The following is a 23,712-nucleotide window of genomic DNA, read 5'->3' as shown; positions in this document are numbered from 1 at the left end:
TTCAGAGCAGTGGCCTACTGAAAATAATGAAGAGGACTAAAATCTATTCAGAAGTAGATGCCAAATATACATTACACTAGGACACTTATGAGGACACAGCACTGGTCCCAGCAGGAACCCATGAATTTGCGACATGTATTAAATATATATATTTTAGGAAATGTTTTTAAGTCCAAAAATCTATGTTTTGAATGCAGGCCAAACAGAGACTGTTTCCATGCATGTATTCTGCGCCTCTGCACAACTAACTGCACTAGCCTGTGAAAATCAAAATCACAGCCCGAGGAAGGAGACACAAGTGCACAGGGAGTATGAGAAATGAACCAGCCAATGGCACACAAGCCCAGGTAAACTTCTGGGGGACACAGGCAAGCTACGGAAAAACCAGAAGCAAGGAAAGTGCTGAGGAGAGAGGAAGTTCTGGAATAAGCTTCCCCTCATATTACCCACATATGTGTAAAAACCACACAGCTGCTCAATCACAGGGTGTTGAGTGTGTTTGGGGTTTGGGTTTTTTGGTTTTTGTTTTTTAAACAGATGATCTGTGGGCTACATACATGAAAATACAGACATTGAAAGCTACAAAAATAAAAATGAAAGATTTATTTTTAATCTATTTTGTTTGAAATGTCAAATGGTTGTCATTATTTGTAATTGCATCTTGCATGTCATATTTTATAAGAAGAGAAATACCTCATGTAAGATATGGTAAAACAGTTCTTACTAAAAATCATTCACAACCTGAACCTTTATCTTTCAATGTGCAGAGGTGCTCTGGGATGTGCTAAATATCTTGAACTCCCATTACTGCAATAAGACTGAAAGAATAACACTATTTTGCAGTGAGGCCAAAAATTAAAGCACAGCCAACCATGAACTTATATCAAACACCAGACACAGAACAGAGGAAAATACAAACATGGTAGTGGGGGTGTAAGAACAGATGTCCAGAAAAAGAAAAAAGATTACGGTGTTTCCAACATAACACAGGATACAGTTTCGGACAAATATTTTCAAAGGTGAAAATGTTGAGGCTTTGGCAACCCCTAAAACTGACAGTACAACAGGTAGTACATGACATCATACAAAATGCTCTGAATATGTAAGTTCTAACATTAAACTTACAGGAAAGAGTGAGATGCCTAAAAGGAGAGGACTGGCCTCTCCTCCAGTGACACTGGAAAAAAGTCTGTAGAGGCACAAAGGCAGTAGAGATATGAGGGGCAGGAGGTCAGAGGAAAGGTTAGAATAAGCAAAGTCATAAAGGCAGGAAATTGAAACTAAGTTCCCAAACTATGTATTTAATACCTCCTTCACAGCATGCCAGTAATGTTCATATGAAAGGAAAAAATACAAAGGAAAGCAGCGACACTGTTAGCAGGCTTCCCAAGAACAAATTCTGGCAACCTTAAACATCATGCAGCAACCAGAGTCTCTCATTTGCTTAATCTCCTCATAGTCATAAATTGACTATTTCTATTTTTTTTCCCACAAGAGGTGAACTTTCCCCACAACTGCAATAGCTGAAACTCATCTCACTGTTGTGGCAATCGGCACCTGCTTGCCTTTTACAAACTAACCACTACAGGGGCAAACTCCCAGTGCTTGACTGCACAACTGGAGCCTTCTTAGCCATAAGCAGAGCAGCTCTTCATGGCTCTCAGCACCGTGTTTACAGAAGTAGGATGACTTCACCCCAAGATGAGCAATACCAAAACTCCTTTGGTCACACATACACACACAACAAACCCCTCCACTCACGTTTTCCTACCTATCAACATATTAAAAGGCAGTAACAACTACACCAGTTCCATGCATTACTTGCAGGAGTTGCCAGCCTTCACTGTCACTCATCTGAAAGTCAAAAGGAATGCAGAATACTTATAACTCCACTATGGATGAAGATTAATCATCACTATTTGTACTACAAACTAATTTCTGCCAGTAGAAATTTTTGTGAAGGCTGAAATAACACAAACTTACTATGTGGGCCTTGAAGCACGTTACCTTCAATGGTCTTATGTAATTAAAAAAGAAAAACCAAAACTATACTGTATTTTGATAAGTAGTCTACTAGCTCATCTTTACCTGTGAATGAATCAAACTGAAACAAGGACAAATCAGGGTTCTGATATCATTTATGCAAACCTTCAGAAGAAACGCGCAATCTAACGTACTCATATACTATCAAAGCTTTTAGATAGACTTGTGAAGCTCAGTCTGAAGTCCCAGCACCTTGACCATCCAGAAAATTAGTGTTTCTGCCTAGTTTCAAACTAAAACCACCACACTCAGTTTTCTGAGATGTGCTTCTGTGTTTCTTTCCCATGAAAATCAGGTTAAAGTGGGAGGAGGAGGGAAAAGCATGTGGACTTTGTCCTGACACAGAGCTGGGATGCACATGGGACAGACATCTCCAGCCCAAGAACTGGAAATTCTGTAATATTCAGCTAAGTCATTACTGTCCCTAAAACAATATTGTCAAAACTAAAGATTTCAAAACTTATTGGTTATCATCCCAACAGCATAAAAACCTTAGTATCAGATTAGGCGTCACAGATCACATTCAATCTCTCCTTCAATTAGTTAATTATGATCCTAGGGACTGGTACTGAAAGGGTGGCTCTGGACCTGTCAGGCTAACTCTTGTGCTAATGCCTCCCTACAGACTAACAGTGGCAAAAAACTTCAATAAAAAGGTTCATGTATTTTTGTGGGTGGAAACTCTATACGAAAAAGACCAATTTAAACAGTTATTTATAAACATAATTTTCTCTGATTTCTGCCATTACCAACATCAAAAGACATCAAACCTCAGCTACAGCAAGAAGATGGGAACAAGAGTTATGTGTTGGCAGCTACAGCAAACACAGACCAGACCAAGAGCCTCTTTCCTCTTGGATGAGCAAGTATAACCAAAGATGTTACACTACTACTGCCTCCTCTCCAAATGCAAAGAAGTTCAGCAACACCAGGCAATGAAACAAATCAACCTGACAGAGGTTTTAAAAAAACAATATAAGTTTCTAAAACACAACGAAAAACAAGCTGCTTTATAAAGGGCAACAGAATATCCCTGCTTTCTGTTTCATCAGCTAAGATGCATGGTCCGGTGGGGCACCCACTGAGTGACGAATTCGCACTTCACTTCCACTGTCAGCTGCTGCTCACAACAGAACTCTGAACTAAAAACCTCAGAGCATTCTCTGCTTCCTTGGCAGGACTCTTATTTATATAAGATTAGTGCAGTCAGGCATTAGATTTATAAACCAAACCAAAAACAAACAAGAAGAAAGTTTTCACACTCGTCTTTATAAACCAATTTATGAAACATACACACACAGAACAATATAACACATTGACATGCAATTGTTAAAAAAACAAAACAACCCCCAAAACCCACCAGAAAACTGGTGAAAATATATACAGGTATCCCCCCCCTGGAAACTATTTAAAGCACCACAAAAGTACTGTGGATGGAGCCGTTCCTCTGCTCCATCCAGAGCCTCTGAGGGCAGTTACAACACACGGGCACACTTCATCCCCTCACCTTCCCCCACCCTCCTCATGTAAGGAATCGACACCAACCTGCAGTTGGGAGGTGGATCTAAGGTGATGTCAGCCAATTCCTTCTGAATCCTGTGGCAATAAAGCAAGAAGGAACAAAGGTAAGTCACTGAGTGGGACACCAGTTAACACATTCTCCTTGCAGACATACTGTCACTGTGAGCTTGCCACAGTACATAAGAGAGGCGCTCTCAGCTGTGGCCTCCCACCAGGGCAAACACCCTGTCCTGTTAAAGAGACAGGCAGAAACGCACACAGGCATCGTGCTCTGAACCCAGACAGGTGCATTGCTCTGCACTCCCACAAAGATGCCAATCACACAGTGGAAAAGACTGTCCTCTTTGCTCTGCCAACCAGCCTGTAAATGAGGGAAAACCTCTGCAAATGTGATGCACCAAGAGGAAACTGCAGCCTGAAAAGGAATTTTGTCTTACGGGATTGAGAGAAACAATCATTGCCGAATTGGCTCCCTCCTTTCTCCACAGCTTCTCATCACCATCCTGAGAAAAAAAATCCACAGCCCTGAGGGAGTCAATAACTGCGCTGTTCTCAAGGACACTTTAAGGAAGGTGAATATCTATTTCCGACGCTCCTGCACTTCCTACCACCTTCAACTCTCCCTTCTCTCCACCCTCAAGAGCCTCACAACACCCCCATGTCCCCTCCCTAGGACTCCAGACGCTCCCTCTCTCCCCTGTGCTCAGCCAACACCCTGTCCTCCCAGCCCAGACTATTCTGGGCTTACGCTGCTTCTGCCACAAAACGCCCAACCAGCTATCGTCCTCTTCCCTGGAGTCCCATTACTGTCACTCAGGCTTCCCTTCCAGATTTCCCCACCCAGCACTCAGCCTGCCTCCCTTCTCCTTTAAACTCAGCCAGCATCTCCTGCCACTTGTCACACACAAGAACCACAGCCTTTCCACAGGAGGCAGTTTAAAATCTTCTCCTTAGAACAGTGAAGGGCACAACACATAAACACTGCTTGCCACTATCTATGTCAGTTTGCCATGGAAACCTGCTGAGTGGAGATCTGGAATAACCAAACCACCTAAACTCTACAAAGCCAGAGAACTCAGTTGCTACGACAGGGCATTTGCATAAAACCCCAGTCACTTTAGACACCTACTGATACAACCTCTCTGCTGCTTGGCAAAGCTGTTCAGTCAGACAGTTTATTATTCTTACTGAAGTACTGCAAGTTTGCTTGAAAACCTCCATTTGTCAGCTTAGCTCTCTGAAGCAGGATGGTGCTGAACTGAGGTGACATACAGAAAAAATAAGAAAGGGTAATTTTTAAAAAAAAAATTAGTAGCTCCAAGAGTCTGTCCAAGTGAAGAAAGCTGACTGACATAGCTGTTCTGGAATTCCTATTCTATGCAGGTGTCTCTCCCTACACATTATTCTGGAATAAAAATTACTTTATTCTCAAAAAATAGCCCAAACCCACTCTGGGCTGTGAGCAAAGATTATTTTAGAGCAGAATGTCCACAAGTGGGCCTGCTGTGGATTATTTATTCCAGTTAGCATCCAACCATACACAGAAAATTCAATATAAGTGATGAGCAGACAAAAATAACAGTAATGTGTTTGTTGGTAAAGATCTGGGGCTATATTACGCCCCTTGCACTGCAGTGCACTCCTCCAAAGCAAGCAAACTCAAAACTTCACAAACATTAATTGATCTCCAAATCAGTTCCGGAAAGAAAAAAAGACACTCTGGACTCCAACCCACAAGAGAGCGAAACAGATGTTGAAATGCAATGCCTTACTTGGGACCATATAGCTTCCAGTAGCAGAGAAAAAAAAAGGTCTAAATGTCAATCCTACACCATTCTCATAACAAATGCTAGTAAGGAAAAAGGAAAAGACAGCAGAAATAATTGAGGGTCAGAATAGCAGCCCAGAAGAAGAAAAGCCAGGAATAAGCAGGAAGAGGGACCAGAAAGCAGTGAAGTTGGGCAGACACTCATTGCAGAGAGACATTGAAAAAAGTGAGACAAGAGCAGCTTCACGCAGAAAGGTTGAGCACAAGGGCTAGAGATGAGGAATGGGAGCAGCAGGGGAATAGCGCAAAATAAAATGAGGAAGAACGGAAGATGCAACAAATCAGTGAGAAAACTGACTGCAGCCTCACCTCTTGGCACTGGTAGATAGCAGTTTAGAGTTTTTACTCATGCTGACTTTGCTTTCCTTCTTCTTAGGCGTGCTTGTCTCTTTCTCTGTCTGTTGGTTGGAGGATGAAGATGAGGAGGAGCTGGTGCTGGCCCTCGAATCGTCATCCGACATAGCGACCCCCCCACCACACACCCCAACCTGGAGAGGAGACACCATGGGGCGTGGGGAACAAACAGTGAACACAAACACACACAGAGAAAGGCTGCTGACAATCTCGATCTGTGTTTGGGTCATGCTCCTTTTAAAGGATCCTCGTGTCTCCCTCTCCTCTCTAGGCCCTACAGCCATAGCAGGAGGAGGAATAGCTTCCCATGCACTAGTAACACCGAGGAGCAGGGGGAAAGGGACTTTAAAAGCTTCCTCTCAGAAGCAAGTGCAGAATGAGAGGAGACTGGAACGAGGACAACTGCGAGGATCAGGGAAGCTCAAAGCAATTCTTTCTAATCTCCCCCAAACTGCACACACAAGAGGAGCCATCACCACCCACCACTATCAAGCCTAGGGGTCTAGGAGATAAAAATGGAACAGCTTCGGTCCCTTGGGTTCCCGGGAGGCACGTGGGGGAGGCAGGAAGGGATGAGGCCAGGGGGGTGCCCGTCGCCAGTTCTAAAATGGAAGTGGGGCATCACTGGCAACACAGGGAAGACCCTGGCAAATGTATGACCTGTGGTGGGGAAACTCCTGCCTGCTGGATAACCCCTGTCTGTGGGATCGGGCGTTGGAAGCCGTAAGGGGAGGCGGACAGGAAGGGAGCAAACCAAGGGGAAGGGCTGAGCAGGGAGTGGGGTGCACTGGTGGCACCCACCGAGGCCCACTGCACCGAGGGGCATGTGCCAGAGGAGGGGGAAGGGAGCAGAGGGTCTGAGCCGGGGGGGACGTGGGGGGAAGGAGGGCCAGGGCCTACGAGGGGCGAGAGGGGAGGCCGGTGCCAGAGAGGGGGGCAGCGGGGCCGGGGGAGGCAGCCCGGGTCCATGCGGGCACCCCGGGGGCGCGGGGGAGGAGGGCGAGCACGGCGGGCTGCCGAGGGCAGGTCCGCACCGAGAGAGGCGAGAAGCCGTCGGGAGGGATGGGGGGGCTGGCAGGGCACTCCGGGAGAGTTCGGGGGAAGGGCTCGAGGGGCAGCCGCGGGCCCGAGGGGGGGGGGGGGCGACACACGGACGCCTCCCTCCCAGGGCTACGGGCCCCCGGGGAGCTCCCCTGCCCCCGCCGGCCGAGAGCTGGAGGGGGCCCGGCCGAGCTGCCCCGGCCGCGGGCCCGCAGGGCCGGGGGACAGCGGTACCTGACAGCCCCGGGCGCGACCCCCCTGCCCCGCCGGCTGCCGCCCCATCGCCGGGCCGCGGCCGGCCCTGCCCCTCGCCCCTGCCCCCGGGGAGGGCGGCGGGGGGTGCCCCGTCCCCCTACCTCTCCCTTTGTGTCTGGCTGCTCCTCCTCGGTGCGGCTGGGCCTGGCCACTCGTGTCTCTCTCGCTGGGAGAGAAGCGGAAGTGCTGCAACAGCAACTATTAAACAGGCAATGGCTTCCCTGGCTGCCTCCCCCACCGCCGAGCGGGGCTGGGGGGCGGCGGGGCCGGGGCGCCACCCGGTGCGGAGCGGGGGGCGGCGGGGGCGGGCGGCGGAGCCCCAGCTCCGGGGATGGAGGGGGATCCCGGCCGCCACGGCCCCCTCTCTTTCCCTTCCCCCCGGGGAGGGAAGAAAGGGGCACACGGAGGGGGACGTGAGTTTTTAATGGAGACCCTCTGAAAAGTAACCTGCAGGGGTGTCGGGGGGCCGAGGGACAGGCGCCCTCCCCAGCTCCGCTGCTGCTTCCGTGCGAGAGCCCCTCGGGGACGCGGTGGAAGCAGGTGGCTGGGAGAGGGGCAGCTCCCGGAGCTGCTTTTTTTAAGGCTCTGAGGGGGTATTAGGCTCGGCGCGGGGGCTGCTTGCTTTCCTCCTATTCTCAGAACTGTTTCAACCCCAAAGCTTCCCCCCTGCCTCACCTGCTTTGTCCCTCCGGCGGCAGCAGCAACTTCTCACCTGTCTCAGTTTGAAAGCAATAAGGGGAAAAAAGAAGGGAAAAAAAAAAAAAAAAAGGAGCCTAGCCCAAAGCCCACTCGCCCCCACCAATCCAGGCAAAAGGAATCCCCGGCAGCTTTCCCGTCTCTCACCTGTTTCAGCCCTAAAGCAGCAGCTGTGTCCTCCCTTCCCTCCCCCGGCTCAGCCCTGAACCAGCAGCAGGAGCAGCCGCTTCCCACTCGCCCTCGCCCGGAGTTCAGGATTCCATTGTCCCCCACACTGCATTTGGTGACATCACTGACACACAAAGAAGGGGCACTTCGTGATGTCATCAACGCATGCTGGGAGAGAAAACAAAATTCTGGGCTTGGCAACGACAGCACTAAAACACAGGCGCACACAGATACACACACAGACCTTTCAATTTTCCAAAGGTAAAAGTGTTAGGGATTTTTTTTTCCTCCAGTCCCCTGATGGGAAGCCCGTCTGCGGAAAAAGGCGTGTTGTATTCGCTAGCGTGTTGTAATCGCGAGGCGATTTACTCATTTCTCCGAAACCTCTGCTGTCCATCTCTCGCTCCCTGTCCACCCAACGGAGAAAAGTGATTTGGCCGGAGCGACCCACCGCCCCCGGCCCAGGCGCGGGCAGCAGCCCCCGTGGGCAGCTGCGGCGCTTCCTGGAGGTGCCGGACCCACTCGGGAAGGGACAATGGAGACCAGCATTCCCACCGACCTCACCCGGGGCACATTTGGCTCGCTGCCACCAGTTTCCACAGCCTATCGAGGGATCGCCTATCGAGTTACTTGGTGTCTTCAGTGGCCGAAAATACACTGGACTGTCACCACCACGCACCACGATAATGGGTCGGAGTTTGTATGTCACCCTTTCTCCCACGGGAGGACCTTGAGGTGATCCGCAGGCACACAGCACTGCTGGCTCCACAGGGCGCTGTTACGACATGACACCTGGGGAGTCCCGAGGGGTCAATTACAAAACCGAAGCCGCAGGAGCGACGGGGGCGGGGGGACATCCCAAGGCTGGGCATCTCCGCTTCGCAGCGGCCGCGGCGGGGGAGCGGGGGCAGCCGAGGCTGGCTCCTCCTGAAGCCCGGGCTTCCCGTCTGACGCTGCCAGCGCTGCCCGTTCGTTCCCGGGATGCCAACATGGCCCCAGCGGCGGGCGCGGGTCCGGCGGGTGAAGCTCTCCCCGTTCTCCCGGCGAGTGGCCGTGCCCAGCCGCTGCCTCCAGGCTCCCGTGGGACCCGTGGTATGAAGCTGCCCCCCGAAAAGAGCCTGCCCCTTAGCTAGGGTGAGTGCTTGAGTGGGAATGAAAGCCTTCAGGCTGGGGTCGGGTAGTGGGTGTCTGTGGCTTCTTTTGGGGTCAGCCGTCAGCCAGGCTGCCTGGGGATGCCGAGCCCTTCCTCCGTGGGACAGCAGCTTCACACATTGTGACTCAACACAAGGATCTGCTGATGGCACTGACCTTTCACCATTTATATCCTGTAATCTTTGAGCCAGAGGTACCCCTAGAGTGGACATCCTTGCAGGGACAGTCGTTCCTTCGTGTCACTCTCTCCTCTGCTTCCTTGGACTTCTGCATCTGCTGCTTCTCCCTCTTTCTCTTCCTCACTAATTTTCTGCACCCATCTCAGCAGCGCCTCCTTTCCCCTGAGCCAGTCCCTAATCTACCTACACTCCCCAAATTTGGTGCCTAGTTTCCTGTTTGAGACGGGGAGTGTGCTAATATGTACACCCCAGTGACACTGCGAGTGTCACCCTGACAACAGAAGGAATTCCACTGCAGTGTCATGCTTAAATGGTCTTTGTGTGTGGGTTTTGATTTTGGAGAGTTTTCCCCTGCTAACCGTGCCCTTCAGTCTTTATTGCCTGTAGTACCATGTACTAGGCTTCAGTGAACTTTCTTGCAAAGACAGTTTGCTAGCAGAGACAACCTGTCCAGTTTGACCTATGGGAATGATGCTTGGGAAGCTATGGTCATCCTACCTTCTAGGAGCTGTAGAGCTGTGTTATCTCCACCATTGACCATGGCCCTGAAGACATAATAAATGAAATGAAAACTGGCGTTTAGATAAAGGTGGATGATCTGATTACTTCATGCCCCTCATTGGCCAAACAGGGTCAGAGTTCAGCTCCTGAAAACTGTGATGAGCCCCTCTTCCAGCATTTTCCTAACTGACCCAGGGGGCTGTGGAGGATAGGGCTGGTAGTATGGTGCTATGTGTCAGCTGACAAATGCAAAAGATGTGAGGACACAGAGTAAAGTGGCCAGGCTTAACAAATTTCACTGCTTATATGGAATAGCTCCTTAAAAACAGAATATCTTCATTTTTACCGCCAAAAAAAAAAATCACAAACAAACAAACAACCAAAACAAAAAATAATAAAAAAAACCAAACACCCCCCCAACAAAAAAATCCCCAAACTCTAGCTCTTTCCTATTGTCACAGGAAACCTTCAGCGAAGTCAAGTGAGACAACTGATATTAATAATGAAAGCCCTGCAGTTCTGTAAGAAGGGACAAGTGTAAATATTGCTACAAAATCACACAGGCACTTTTGCTATATTATGTTAATAATCTTGGTAGGGGGTTATCTGCAGATTAACCTTTTCTTTAGCACACAATCCTTGGTAACCCTGTTCAAAGTAATAATATGATAACCAGCAGCAGTGGTTATTTACTTTGAAGCCTACCCAAAAAATGCTTTTGCTGAAAGCACCTACTAATGTCAGCACTTGAGCAGCTGTTACAGTGGCAACTCCCATTCTATGACTCACCTCCTAGGTCAGGGCTAGGATCAGCAATGGGCTGTTCCCCTGTGTTAGCTGTGCCATACCCAGAGAGAGAGGGAGCCAAGAAGCCCACTTCTACGCCCAGAAATGTTTTTGCAGCTTGCCCTTCTTCCATGCTTGGCCTCTTAGCTCTGCACAGACATGGAAAAAGGGAAGAGAGTGTAGGACATGATTCTTTTCCCACCAAATGGAAGAACTACCTCCTTTAATCAATCTCATCCCACCTTGGGAATTTTGACAAAATGCCACTGATCTGCTTCTATTTCTTTCCTGTAAAGTGTGTGCACTTTATTGGGTGAGCTTTCCTTCTTATTAGCGCTTCCTCTTCCTGTTTCCTTAGTTTTGTTTTTGGTTTGTTTTTTTCTCTTTTTTTTAAAATTTATTTTCTTGGCTAAGTTGTGCAAAGTACTTGCAGAGGAAAACTGACCCAGAATATTAATTTTCCCTGTGCCCCAAGCTTTTTTAATCGATGGCACTAGTTCAGTGCAGCAACTGAATAGGATTAGTCACTTTTCCCTCTGGATTGAGTTTGGAAGAGGCTGAAAACATAGATGACTGGAATTGAGTTGCCTTTGGGGCATTGAGCTTAATTCAAAACAGAAGGTAGCCAGTTCAAATCGCTCTGAGGTTTCTGCTAAGGGAAGGTGACTCAGATTAGTGCTTTTGTACCATCTCAGTTCCAAATAAAGTTTCAGCATTATTTTAGCTAGTCTGTTTGGGTCTGAGCCAAAGTGAGTTCTGCATCAGACCTTTTGTGGGGAGCAGAAAGAAATTATCATTTCTTTGGCTCTCCTAATGTCAGCTTACTGGTAATATCAAGTTTGCAAGTGACAGTGGCAAAGCGAGAAACATGCTGATACCTCACACAGTCCTGTGATGATACACTTTGCCCTTTCTGTGTGACCCTGTGATACATACAAAGTGAGGTGGCAAGGAAAAGTTACAATAAGCTCAGGACTTATGATACAACTATTTGAATAAAGCTAGACAGTAACTCTTCCAAAAGAGGAAGGAACTTCATTGAAATGAGACAAAACATAACAGAGAGATAGTGAATTTACCCATTGGTTTCCTGTTCACAAATATCTTGCCATAATTAATAATGCTTCAGCTAATGCTCCAACTTCCCTTGCTGTAATTTTCTCACATAATATAGCTCTCAGCCCTTAGAATTATATATTTTTCAGTTCCTTACAGAAGAATAAAAGGGTCCACAAGCAGAAAAATACTTGTTTCCTCTTCTTTTATTCCAGTACAAAAGAGGTCTTAGTTGTGAAGGAAAAGTTTAGGTCTCATTGTCAGACTCTTGCTGTTTACTACTTGGTTTTGGTTCTGTTTGAGGTTAGTCCTGGGACCTGAAGGCCTGTCAGGGAGACTCAGTGTGGACAGAAATACCTGAGATCTGTTTTTGCCTTGTTAAATTCCTGGCTGAACCCCTATAGATGTAGAGACCGGCCAGCAATTAATCCCAAAAGCTTAAGCAGACAAGTGTAGCTGCCTATAACTCTACATATCTTCTGCCTCTACTGTGCTTCTTTTGTGCATCTCCTGGTATATGGTCTGGTTCGTTTTGGTAATTGAAAAACTGGAGATGCTTAGATCAATTCAATTTCACAGCCTCATAAGAAGTTTCACAAGATATATTTCCAGGGGATTCTGCCTCACTTCCAGGTGATAAGATTGAGTCTTAGAATTGCTTTACCTTGAAGATAGAATGATTCACTGCTTTCTCAGTTTGCCCAATCTATAGCTATTACTTAGCAATCAAGACTGAGATATGTGGTGCTTCCCTTGTCTGTGTTTCTGGCATTGACTCTGTATTTCTGATCTTCATTTTCTATCCTGTAAAAAAAGAGAATTATATTTATCTGGAATTAGACTAAAAGTATAAATAGATGTGTACATTCAGACTTCACTCATAGCCACTCATTAGACTTTTTTGTCACTTCCTTTTTTGTGCCTGATAGATTGATCTCCTTTTCTGCAGAATGCTGCCTTTCTGTGCTTCCAGTGGTCTCTGTGCTTCCTTTGGGCTTTGCAGTAGCTGGCTCTGCTTTTCTTCATGGAATCATAAAATGGTTTAGTTGGAAGCCACCTTAAAGATCACCTAGTTCCAACTCCCCTGCCATGGGCAGGGACACTTTCCACTAGACCAGGTTGCTCAAAGCCCCATCTGGGTTCCCTGGATTGCTGTATTCCAGACTCTTGGACTTTTCTGTTCTGGCAGTGCATGCTCCTCTTGTTCAGATGTTTTCCCTGTTTCTGCCTATTTTTCAGTTATTGATCATCATCAGCTTTCCATTTCTACATGCCCCTTTTCCTTGGCAGCAGTACTCAGGTTCCAAAGACACTCAGATGGTGGAGGGATTATACTAGACTGAGCAGTAAATGGTTTTTCATCAAACAGTACTGCCACAGGAAAGATCCCAGGGTGACGGCATTCCTGTTGAAAGACGTGGGCCAACATGACCCAGACAAATGGACTCCTGGAAATGATCAGGGTCAAACTGCATCAAATACATGGCTTTTGCCTCTCTTCTCTTGCTAGCGTGCAGGAAAGTAAAACTTGTAATTTAAACTTGTGTTTGCTTTTTATTTGTCACCACTAAGTGGCCAATGGCAATGTCCACTGCTGGAGTAAATCCATAGCTGATGGATGGTTATGACATGCCTATGCTGGGATAACAGCAGGTGTAGCCCGGTCAAAGCCAGTCTGAAAGACTGGTTTGCCAGCACAGAGTGCACCTCCTGACACTGCATTTGGTCTGTACAGCTGTATTGCCTGCGCAGCTATCCAAGAGATCTGCTTCTGGTGTAGGCTTAACCTCGGAGTGCTTCTGTCTTGAAGCAAAATAGTCAGATAGGAGAACTACTGTAGATGGCTTATTAATAGTGTAGTCTCACAGTTTATACCTCTGATTTTATCACTTTGATAAAATTAGATTAAAAAGGGCAGTATTTATCATATGGTCACCAGAATGTTAGATTGACCATGGAAAATACACACCCTGGAAAATCACTCATTGTGGAGATGCAGATCTGCAATAAGACATATAAAATGTCAGTCACTTGTACTGAATAGGTTATTTAAGGGCTCAGTAATAAGTGGACAAAATAATTTTCCTAGCATTTGAAATAAAAAGGTTTCATTCTTTATAAATAATATTCTTATTTTAAATAAAAAGGACCTACAATCCTTTCTTCCTGCACCTTCAAATATTTCTTAGTGTCACAGTAAGTGTCTCTCTGGCTCAGATGGGTTAGTACAAGAAATTCTGCTTTGCTTGCTCATGCGCTGAATTGGTAATATTCTGGTTTATTCTTTCTATTAAAAATGAGAGATTTCCCATCTGCTACAATTCTGTGGATTTCTAAATCCATGTGAGGAAAAGAAATCTACATGTCCTAACTTCTTAGAAAATGTATTTAGTGAGGTTTCAATTGAGTCTTTCAACCTCTGGCTCCTCATCTAACAAAGGTTCTTCTCAACAGAGAAGGATCAGGAGAGGTGTTCAGGGCTCAGCAATTTCACTCTGTGGCTTGACTACAGTTCAAGACTTCAATGGTCTTCAACTGCAATTTTTCTCCCTAGGCCTTCTTATTATCAGAGCCTTCAAAAGGAAGCAATAGAATCACTCAGACTTTTATAGATTCCTGATGCTGCATTCTTGAGAAACCAGTGTATTGCAATTCTTTTCTTCTCTTTTTGTCTGACCAGTACATGAAAGCAAAGAATAGAACATGCATCTGATTGTTAACCAGTACTTATATTTAACACCTGAATCATATAGTTTTTAATATTGAGTGATTAAATATTCTTCATTTCCCATGTAAATAATTGAAACAAAAAGTGTAAGTTGTTAAAAACTCCAGCTTTAGAGAGCCTTCATTTCAAAATTTCTTAGAAGGTATTGTCTATTTTTTTTTCTTCCTGATATAGACCATGGTAACTCTTAGATTATGCCAAAGGTTATAGAAGTGCTCACAGCATGGACTAAAACTTCACACATAACACTTTTTCATTATCCCTTCTGTCATTCATGTTCATGAAAGTTCCACGTAGCATATTCAGCAATTGCTGACATGGAAGTACAAGCTCAGGAAACCTAAATGTTTCTGAGTACCTGTAAAATACCTTTTTTGTTGTTGTTAAATAACCTTGTGCTGTTTTGTTCTGTTCCCATACCACCATAAAAGGTGCATTTGAAATGTGGCTTCTTGCTAAGCTAAAGAACATCGTGTCTATGATGTCATGCCATCATTTATGGCCTGAAGGGCAGCTAGATATTTTAGACTTTATCCACACAGACATGTTTCACCCTTCACATCAATGAAACCATACAGATACAATTAAACAAGCATAACCTTACCTGTGAACTCCTATCCCACTGTAAAAAGGTTGTCTCTGGTTCAATTAATAGCTTTTCCAGAGCAATGTAAGTCCAGATTGGAAAAAAGTTCACTTCTAGAGTGCTCACACGAGGTACTGTATAATTATATAACATTATATAATATAGCAACCTCTTTGGTTGCACAGACATGCTTTAGAAAAATCCATGATGTAATGAAGTTTCTTTGCCAATCTCTTCATTCAACATTTCTGTTGGGTTAGAACTGGAGCAGAAGGAGCTTCCTTTAATGCTGTGTTTGCAACTCTTCTTCAAAGATTTTATTGTAGCTTTTCTACCCCTCTGACTTTGTCTTTTCTTTCCTTCTCCCAATAGCCTGAAGCACTGTCTTTCTACATATTTGTATGACCATGATCCTCTGACTGTTTTTTACCTTTTCAATTTCTTCTTCCTTTTCTCTTTACTTAACTCTCTGCAAGTGATTCCCTGAATTTTGGCCAGGATGTCCAGTCAGGCAGATTTTTTCTCCCATTGTCTCCAAGCGTACAAAATGGCTGATAGTTCTTTTCCGCCATTCCTTCCTAGTAAATGCCACTACACAAAGTCCTTCTCCATATTTCCTGTTTCTTCCAGGCTGTTCCTTGGAGGGCCTTGCAGCTGTCCATGGGAGCAGCTTTCTCTGGGCTGATCAGTAACACAGCAAATGCTCTACAGCCTCTCAGGTCCACGGAGGCCTGCAGATTGAGAGCCACCACCTCTTGCATCAGTTGATGTGATACAAATAGGAGCCCTCTGGACACGAGCTTTTCATTCCTACACTATTATTGGGCTTTAGGCATTACCACAATATGAACAGGCCATAAGAACATAATTGCAGAATTTTAAGTCTTGTTTCAAGGGATTTAACTAGTTTATTTTTTTTAACCATACCCCAAGTCAATAGATATTTTCATAGAAATAAACCTATTGTAGTAAGATGTCTCCCAGCCCAGAGACACGTGTCTGGTAAGACTCCAGTGATGTGTAAGCTTAGAACAAAGCAGAAGAACATGCCTCCTGTGGAGAATACAATGTTTAAGGTGTCAGTGAAACTGCACAGCTCTGTGTCACTTTGGGTGGCAATTGTACCACACCCTGAAAGGGTTTGTTTTCAAAACTGAGGTTGAAAAAAAATATATAAAAGACACTGAACAACAGATGTCAAGAGTACTTCCTCTGCTAGGTATAGTCAGAAGGAGAGTTGCTTTTTGAAGATTTGCACATAAATTGTCGTGTCCTCAAAAATGAAATTTGCATTTCAGATCTCAGAATTTATGTATTGAAACTACAAGCAGCCTTTACAGTGTAGGCTGATATGAAAGGCATATTAATATGATTTTTTAAAAGCAGCTAATAAGAAAATGGGGTATTACCATTTTTTCTAGGAATTTGTTGGCAAAGAACTTGGAGATTTTTCAAATAGCAGAGGCAGGACTACAGCTTTCCAATGCCACTTCTAAACTCTGCCCTTATTTTTGCTTTAAACATCTGCTAATCTCAGAGGATGCCCATTTATTTTTTGTCCATGCCACACAAATTAAATATACAGGGTCCCATTAAATATACAGTGTCACACAGGACAAACAATGCAGCACAATCATCTGCAACCTGAGAAACAGCGGGTTTATTTAAAATGACCGTATTTCACTAGTTTGGCTTTTATTTAAGTTCATTGAGCTTCATGTACTGACTGATGAACTCAACAAGATTCTTTTCATTAGTTTAATATGTTTCAAATCAAGCCATTGGAAAGGAGCAGATTTTTAGAAGCAGCTCATTAGTGGAAATGCTGCTGCTTTCTGCAACTTGAAGATTGCCATTGGGAGAATCCTTTAGTTGCCTTAACATCTGTGCTGTAGCCGTGTGTTTTGGATGTGTTACACAGGTATTGTGGGTTTCTTTAATTTACCTGCCTTAATATCCATTCAGTTATGTTTTTTTCCACTGCTGTGAAATATTATTTTCCTGTCTTCCAGTTTCTGTGCTATTGGCAGCCCTTCCTCTGTGCTTATCAAAAAACGCAAGAGAGAGGACAGTGTCACACTTGAATGATTTTTATAAGGTTGGGATATACTGTGGGTTTCACAATAAGATAGCCTGGCCAATGGAGTTTGTATATAGAGATTTTCCAGTTTCATTACAGCTATGGGATTAGGCAGCACAGTAAAGGAACAAAAGTCAAGAGAGGAATTCTGACTTTGCTTTGGCATAACCCTTTTGAGTTCAGCAGGCTTACTCCAGGTCTACACTGGAATAAAGGGGGCTCAGAGTGATGCCAAATAGATCAGTTTACAACACTTTTGGAGGCATCAATTTACTCAGTCACTTGGAAAATCTTACTCCCCTACTGCCAAAGATCTGGGACAATTCACAATTCTAATATATTTGTGATGTGTAGATGTGTTTGCTTAGTAGAATTAGGAATCTGTTAAGCAAATTTCATACAGCAAGCCCTTCCCTGTCTTATGCTCAAGGGCAAAGTAGAAAATAAGATGCACAGGGAATTTCCCACCTCTGTAGGAAGACAAAAAAATAATGAGTGCATCTGGCCTGTAACAGACCTGGATGTAGCCTTCTAGCCACTGCTTGCTTACACAGCCCTCAGAAGCAAACACAGACACAGGTTTGAGTGCTCTTGTTCTTGGGGAAAAGGATGCCAAGATCCTGCTGTGAGGAGCCCTCTCCTGACTGATAGGATTTCTCCCACGTTCAACAGCAGCTTTTCTCCCCTTCATTGGATGGACAGTATTTTAATTCATCTATTAAATGGCTTAATATACTACCCTTGTTCTGTAACTGAGCAGGCTTAAGCAAACTTGGAAACTTGGAGATGTGGGCAAAAAGGCTGTTTGCTTCCTGTATCAGTGGCAGCTATATGAAGTAAGCTTATACATGTTGCTGTTTGTAGGTTTTCTGACAGATTCTTTTTTTTTTTTCCCTAGGTGTGAATTGCCACTTGGCAAAAAGTATCTGGACACTAGAATGTGTCATTTGGTGCCCTAAATGTTTATGTCCAACCCTTGCCACTGATGACACAACATGCTGCAAGAACAAAAGCCTGTTGGCTGGAGTCTGAACTGGTTTCCTAATTCACACCTGTGCATTGGCAGACAAGCAGCCATCAATCACAGACTCTTGCATGTCCTGGGTATGCTGTTATGGGCAGGGCTGGAAACATTTCTGAGTGCTGATGGGAGGGATTGGGTAAGAAAAAACAACAGAAGGAAAGTAAGACAGCAAAGGTAATAGATTTATAGGAAACAGGGCTGCGAAGGGTATCAAGAGGCTGAATTGACAATGCTGGTGTAATTCCTGACAGATGAGATTAAAAATAATCTCTTTGAAATGCATTATGGCCACAGAGCCACAGATAAAATGTGTTAGAAACAAATTACTCTCTACATCTGCTACATCTTAAAGCACCTTCCCAGAGTGCTAGACAGGAGTATGAGTTGCTGTGCGAAAGTTGCTATATCTTGTTTTATTTGAGTATGTATAAAGTATCTGTATAAAATATTTATCTACAGGATGGAAGAGTATAGGTGTGCATGATTTTTGTAACACTCTGACACGAAATGGAATTTTCCTAGACTAAGGCTTGTGTAGCATGCTTGAAATTGGGCTCATAACCAGCTTGTACATCTTTCAGGTTTATGGATGGATTTTGTATTTAAGAAGTAGAAGTAAATAAAAGCAGATAAAAGGAATGTGACTACTATGCAGCTAAATCATCTTTAGGAAAGTATCAAGGCCAGGTCTCCTCATTAGTTTCTTTCTTCATTAGTACTGGAAGAACAAAGAACAGCATTTACTCTATATTCTAAAGATTAATTGAAGTGAGGGATGGAGCAGTGAAATTGAATTAGTAAATTATTAACCAATTTCTAAGTAATAAGAAATAATCTATTACAGAGGCTATCCCCCCATCTAGAGATTTGTCTCAAGCATTTGTCTTTGGGAGAGATGGAAGGAATAAAGGGATACAGACTAGAGACAATCCATCAATTCAACTATTGGAACATGAATAATGAAGACCTTTGAACTTGGCAAATCTTCCAGATCTCTCTCCCTTAACTGTGACTTACAGATTGTTTCAGGGTTGCTGCTTAATCTAATAGCCTCTTTTTAATTTTGCCCCATCCCCCCCTGAGCCCTCATTATTAAAAATGTTCCTGTTATAATCTCAGCATCTGACAGCCAAAGCAACAGTTAACAAGGCCCAAATCTAGCAGTGTGTCAGCTCAGGAACTCCCTCCAGCCTGCAAATACAACTCCACCCACTCACATTTTCAGAAGAGGAGCTTGGTGCCAAGGCAGCGCTGGCAAGGTGGCGGCTGGGGAAGTGGAGGTTCTGGCTTCTTTGATTTCTGAAGCTGCCTATGAACAACTGCCTTCTTTCTTCCTTTTTGAGTCAAGCCTCACTTTGATGGCTGGAAGGTTTCCTCATTGACTGTTTTTAAGATTAAAACTCTGATTTACTTTTAGAAACCAAAATAAGTAACATTAGTGTCCAACTGAAACCAGCAAACTTGCCTTGTGTGAAGTTCTGGCTAAGAGGAAGGGTCTGGCTCTTACTAAGAATACTTCTCATTAGCCTTGTGGTTTAAAGGTGTTTTGAAGCAGCTCATGGGGGTGAGAATTTAATCTGTCCATCCCCTCTGGCTCCTGGCATATGGGATGCACTTCCAGCATGTGTGAAAATATTGGGAAGGAGGAGGGGAAAAGGCTTATGGGGTACTCACAAGCATCTTCACCTACCCCAACTGCCCAGTGGAGGTTATGGCTGCTCTAAATCCACCTGGTCCCCTGGTTTGGGAAGGGCTAAAGCCTTTATATCAGGTGTAAACGTCTCTTCCTCTCTGCCTGTATGGCGGTCTCCTTCTGCCCTGCTTCATAGATGCACCTCTCAGCTCACAGCTGCAGCTCACAATACAGGCACAGTCTCTGCCCAGAAGTACAGATGTGTTTTGTCCCAGGGTCTAACTGTGCTCCACAGTTTATAGGGCCCTATGAATGGCCTTGATGGACTTGAGAGATGGGAATGGGGAGGCCAGAAGTTAGATTTTTTGGAAAACATCTAGCCAGTAGTACCTGAGCTGTGCCAGATTTCCCTGGCTGGGCTGCAGACTGTGCAAACACACATTGCTGTCTCTCAGACTTTTGCTTAGGCTTTTGTGCAAGCCCGCAAATGAAGTACTGCATTCTTTACTCCCACCTGCAGTGTTAAATGAATAGCTGCTTGACTTGTTGTACTCTATGCAGATTTTTAATGAATCACTTCAGTTCCAGGGGTGAGCCTCTCTCCCCAGCCTGCTTCCCTATGTGTCAACACTCGTGTCCTCCCCACCCTAGTCCAATGGTTTAGACCATCTTCCATTCATTTCCAGGGCCTGCCAGGAGTGGGAAGTTGCAAGGGGACACAGGTGAAATTGTCCTGTGGTTCATTTTCACCTCAAATGGTGCTCCTCTTGTTCCCTATTAGCCTGCAGCTCTCAGCTCATATTCAAGAGGGGCCTGAATCCAATTTCTCCCTTACTCCCCCCAACCCCCCACTGATTGTTGGCTCTGGTTTGTAAACAAGAGAACAGCTACACAGCTCAAGTGTCTGGCTCAATGTTTCTTCAGAATATATCCTACCTCTGAAAAAGTGAGAGGAAGCTCTTGGACTTGTTCTGTTCAGCTTCACTGTGTAGTTGGGCCCTAAACCACATCAGACCGAAGGGTACATCCACAGTGATTGCCTGTTGTCTGGCAACACTGACTGGTGATGATTTCTCAGCACAGCTTTCACTTGGAAAACTTAATTCCTTCTTAAAATGCTCCCACCACCCTCTGTGCGAAGATGAGCTTCAGCAGCATCCGCAGCAGATGCACTTCTGGATCTGGCTCTCCCATCCCTCATGCCTCATGCAAGGTTCTGCTCTTCTTCCTGCTGTATAGAGACACACTGCATCTAGAATGCATAGATGGGGAGAGCCTGCACAAAATTTTTCTGACTACAATGCATGTGGTGCCTCTCTCAACACTAGTCTGCATTCACTGTTCCTCTGTGACTCAGGGGCAGGCTTACAGTCTCTGAAAAATTCTGGTTTTTCCTTCTTATATCCCAAGCCCTTTGAGTTAAACCATGACAAAGGAAGATACAGAGATTGCAAAGGAACAAGGGATTTTCTTGTAATTTCAGCATTTATTTCCTTCTTAAAGATGCAGTTCTATAAAATAAGTGATGTCCTGGCAAAGGCTAGTGTTATGCTGTGCCAGACAATTTTATCACCCTTGCCCATGAAGGCTCTAGTGTACAACATAAAGCTGCTTTGCTTTCCAACATGCCAGTCTTTTTCAGTGCCAGACCTCTTTTGGCGGCTCCAAGGAGTTTTCCTCCAAAATTAGCCCCTCTCCAGCATCCTTCTGCCCTGCCGTGGGTACCACGGATGCCGAGCCGAGCCGCCTCGAGCGGAGCCGGGCGGGACGGCGCCGTCTCGGCGACAGGAGGGGGAGCTCGCAGCGCGCCGGCTTTAATCGGCGAATTAATTTAGCAACGCTGCAAAATGACCACTGCGACTGAGATGTTCCTAGGGCCTTTCTCCACACCTCCTCCCCCACAAAAACAAACAGGAAAAAAAAATGGAATAATGGGGGTGTATTTTGGGGTTCATGTTAGGATGGAGAATTAAACTAAATTCAAGGGGAGGTGAGAGGCAATGCAGCTGCCGGGAAACGATGGAGAGGGTGGATCTTAATATATGTTTATGATGCTAGCAGCGATGAGTGAGATGCTCCCAGCAGTCAATAACACCTCTCCTCTGGCAGACTGGGACGGGTTCACAGCTGGTGTGGACTCCTCAGTTCAGCTGAGCAACCAAGGGTTGTGCCCACTTACACTAGCATTGAACTTAGTTGTGTATGTGCTAGGAGACCTGTGAGGAGGGCAAAACCCATGCCAGTGGAAAAATCTTTGTTTCCAGAAGCGAGACAGAAAAGCATGAGCTATCAGTCTCAACATAATATCACAAGACTCATCAAGCTCTCCTCTGGAGTATGAATTCAAGGAAAGGGTACTCAAGTCTGTGTTGTTACATGGAGTAATGGGGGCAGAATTTGGGTTCATGCACAAACTTCCTAACACACCTTTTGGCCTGACCCCAGGCTCAGCCCAAGTTAACATCAAGCTTCTGAAAGTTAGGATGCTTTTCTGAAAAATTCCTCTCAAACTTGGGGGCATCACTGTTCACTTCTTTTGGTTTTGCTATTTTTACTCTTTTCTCTGAGAAGTCAGCTGAAGGCAGAATATGGGGAATATTTCCAACCTGCCAAAGCACCTTCCTGAAGACATTTCTCCCCAAGAATGCAGAGAAATTGCAGCTTTCAGAATGTGTTTGTCCAGACAAACCTAACACCAGTTGTTATGGATCTAAGCCACAAGGAATACCTGTGTTGGTGTCACAGCAGTAGTGAGAGCAGGTTTTCATGGTGGTAGGACCAAGCCCTGCCTGCCCTTGTGCACAGGCTGCTGGTGCAATACTGCAACTGAGCTCATCCCTAAGGTGGGCAGTAGTTTTCCTGGTGCAGACAGCCTTGTAGAAAGTTAATCTCCTAATATTGTAGTCATAAATTGGAGAGAGATTTCTTTTATGCCCCCCCTCCAAGTGCCTGCCTAATTCTTCTGTATAAAATCCATGGAAATTCCTGAAGCTGATATCCAGCAATCTATCATGAGATAGCTTTTTAAGGTAAAATATCCCTCTCCTTATCTATAAGCTCATGACCCTCATTATTAGTGCAAGCTGAGCCTGTGACTAGTAAAAAAGAGCTTACCTCTTGACCTAGAGGAGAAAGAATCTAGAGAGATCAAAAAATATAGTGCCAAATTAAATAATTTCCTGATGAGCTCTCACAAATAGAGGGTTGCATCTTCCCTTGCTGTGGAAAAGGAGCAGGTTCTCTGCAGGCACAGAAAGCATTCTACAGATACAGCCCTGTGATACATTTAAGCAGAATGAACCTCATTCTTAAACCCATCTAAAAATGTTAGTAGAATCATGAACACTGACCTTAAAATGAAAAATGATTTGCAACCTTTGCAGAGGTGTCTTTATCATAGCGCCACATTTTAAAGTATTTTATCCACTCAGCTACACAATCTTACCATTCATTTGCCGTTGTCATTTTACCTACAAAAGAGTTCACTTAATATCCTCCAAAGCAAGAGAAATGTAACGAGTATTACAAGAGGAAAATTATTACTAGAATATTATATAGAAAGGCTGTAAAGTTTAAACAGAGGGAGTTGTGTGTGCACACCACGATTCATGCAAATTACGCTTAATAGTTTAACGCTGCATTAAATTTTGCCTCCTGAATAAAAATGCTTCTTTAGTTATTTTTCTAATAATCTATGTAACTTTGGGGAACTAATTAAGGCAAACCATTTCCAATGTGCCTGTTTAGCTGCCTATATCAAGTGGCCTGATTTTTAAAAATGCTGACTGCTGAAGCTATAGTAAATATTTTGCATCCCTCACTACCTGGTAATTTTTATGTGGTCAGTATAAATTTAGGAGCCCTACATCAGCTACCTATGTGATATTTGTGGTTTAATTATTTACCTATAAGACCATAGCTCCCAGTAAGAAAATTAAATCTAAGAAACCTTTTCAGTAAGCTTATTTCTCCTTTCCTTTTCCCCCTTCTGCTCTAGGAAATTATGCCGACCTATAAGACTTTCAATATAAAGGTGTTTCTGTAGCTGCAGGAAAATGCTGATATTGCTTCTTGATTGCAA

At 44.8% G+C, this 23,712-nt stretch overlaps 1 protein-coding gene across 7 annotated transcripts in view; it reads right to left on the bottom strand.

Annotated features, from left to right (window-relative positions):
- The window catches only part of LOC115917282 (ubiquitin-conjugating enzyme E2 E1), a 45,592-nt gene extending 37,527 nt beyond the window's left edge, over positions 1-8,065 (bottom strand). Inside the window, exons 1-5 of one of the 7 annotated variants that reach the window (XM_030971123.1) lie at positions 7,886-8,065; positions 7,718-7,754; positions 7,144-7,208; positions 5,702-5,790; positions 3,589-3,639 (exon numbers count right to left, since the gene is read on the bottom strand). In XM_030971123.1, the coding sequence (XP_030826983.1) occupies positions 3,589-3,639; positions 5,702-5,790; positions 7,144-7,208; positions 7,718-7,754; positions 7,886-8,065 (422 nt within the window). Of the gene's footprint in view, positions 1-3,588; positions 3,640-5,701; positions 5,881-7,143; positions 7,410-7,717; positions 7,755-7,885 lie in introns of those variants that run through there. The other 6 variants (XM_030971120.1, XM_030971117.1, XM_030971118.1 and 3 more) reach the window with 6 other exon arrangements.
- Positions 8,066-23,712: the final 15,647 nt, after the last annotated feature.

This window comes from Camarhynchus parvulus, chromosome 2 (genome assembly GCF_901933205.1).
Source record: "Camarhynchus parvulus chromosome 2, STF_HiC, whole genome shotgun sequence".
In the NCBI taxonomy this organism is placed as follows: Eukaryota; Metazoa; Chordata; class Aves; order Passeriformes; family Thraupidae; genus Camarhynchus; species Camarhynchus parvulus.
This window is presented reverse-complemented; position numbering and strand designations above follow the sequence as displayed.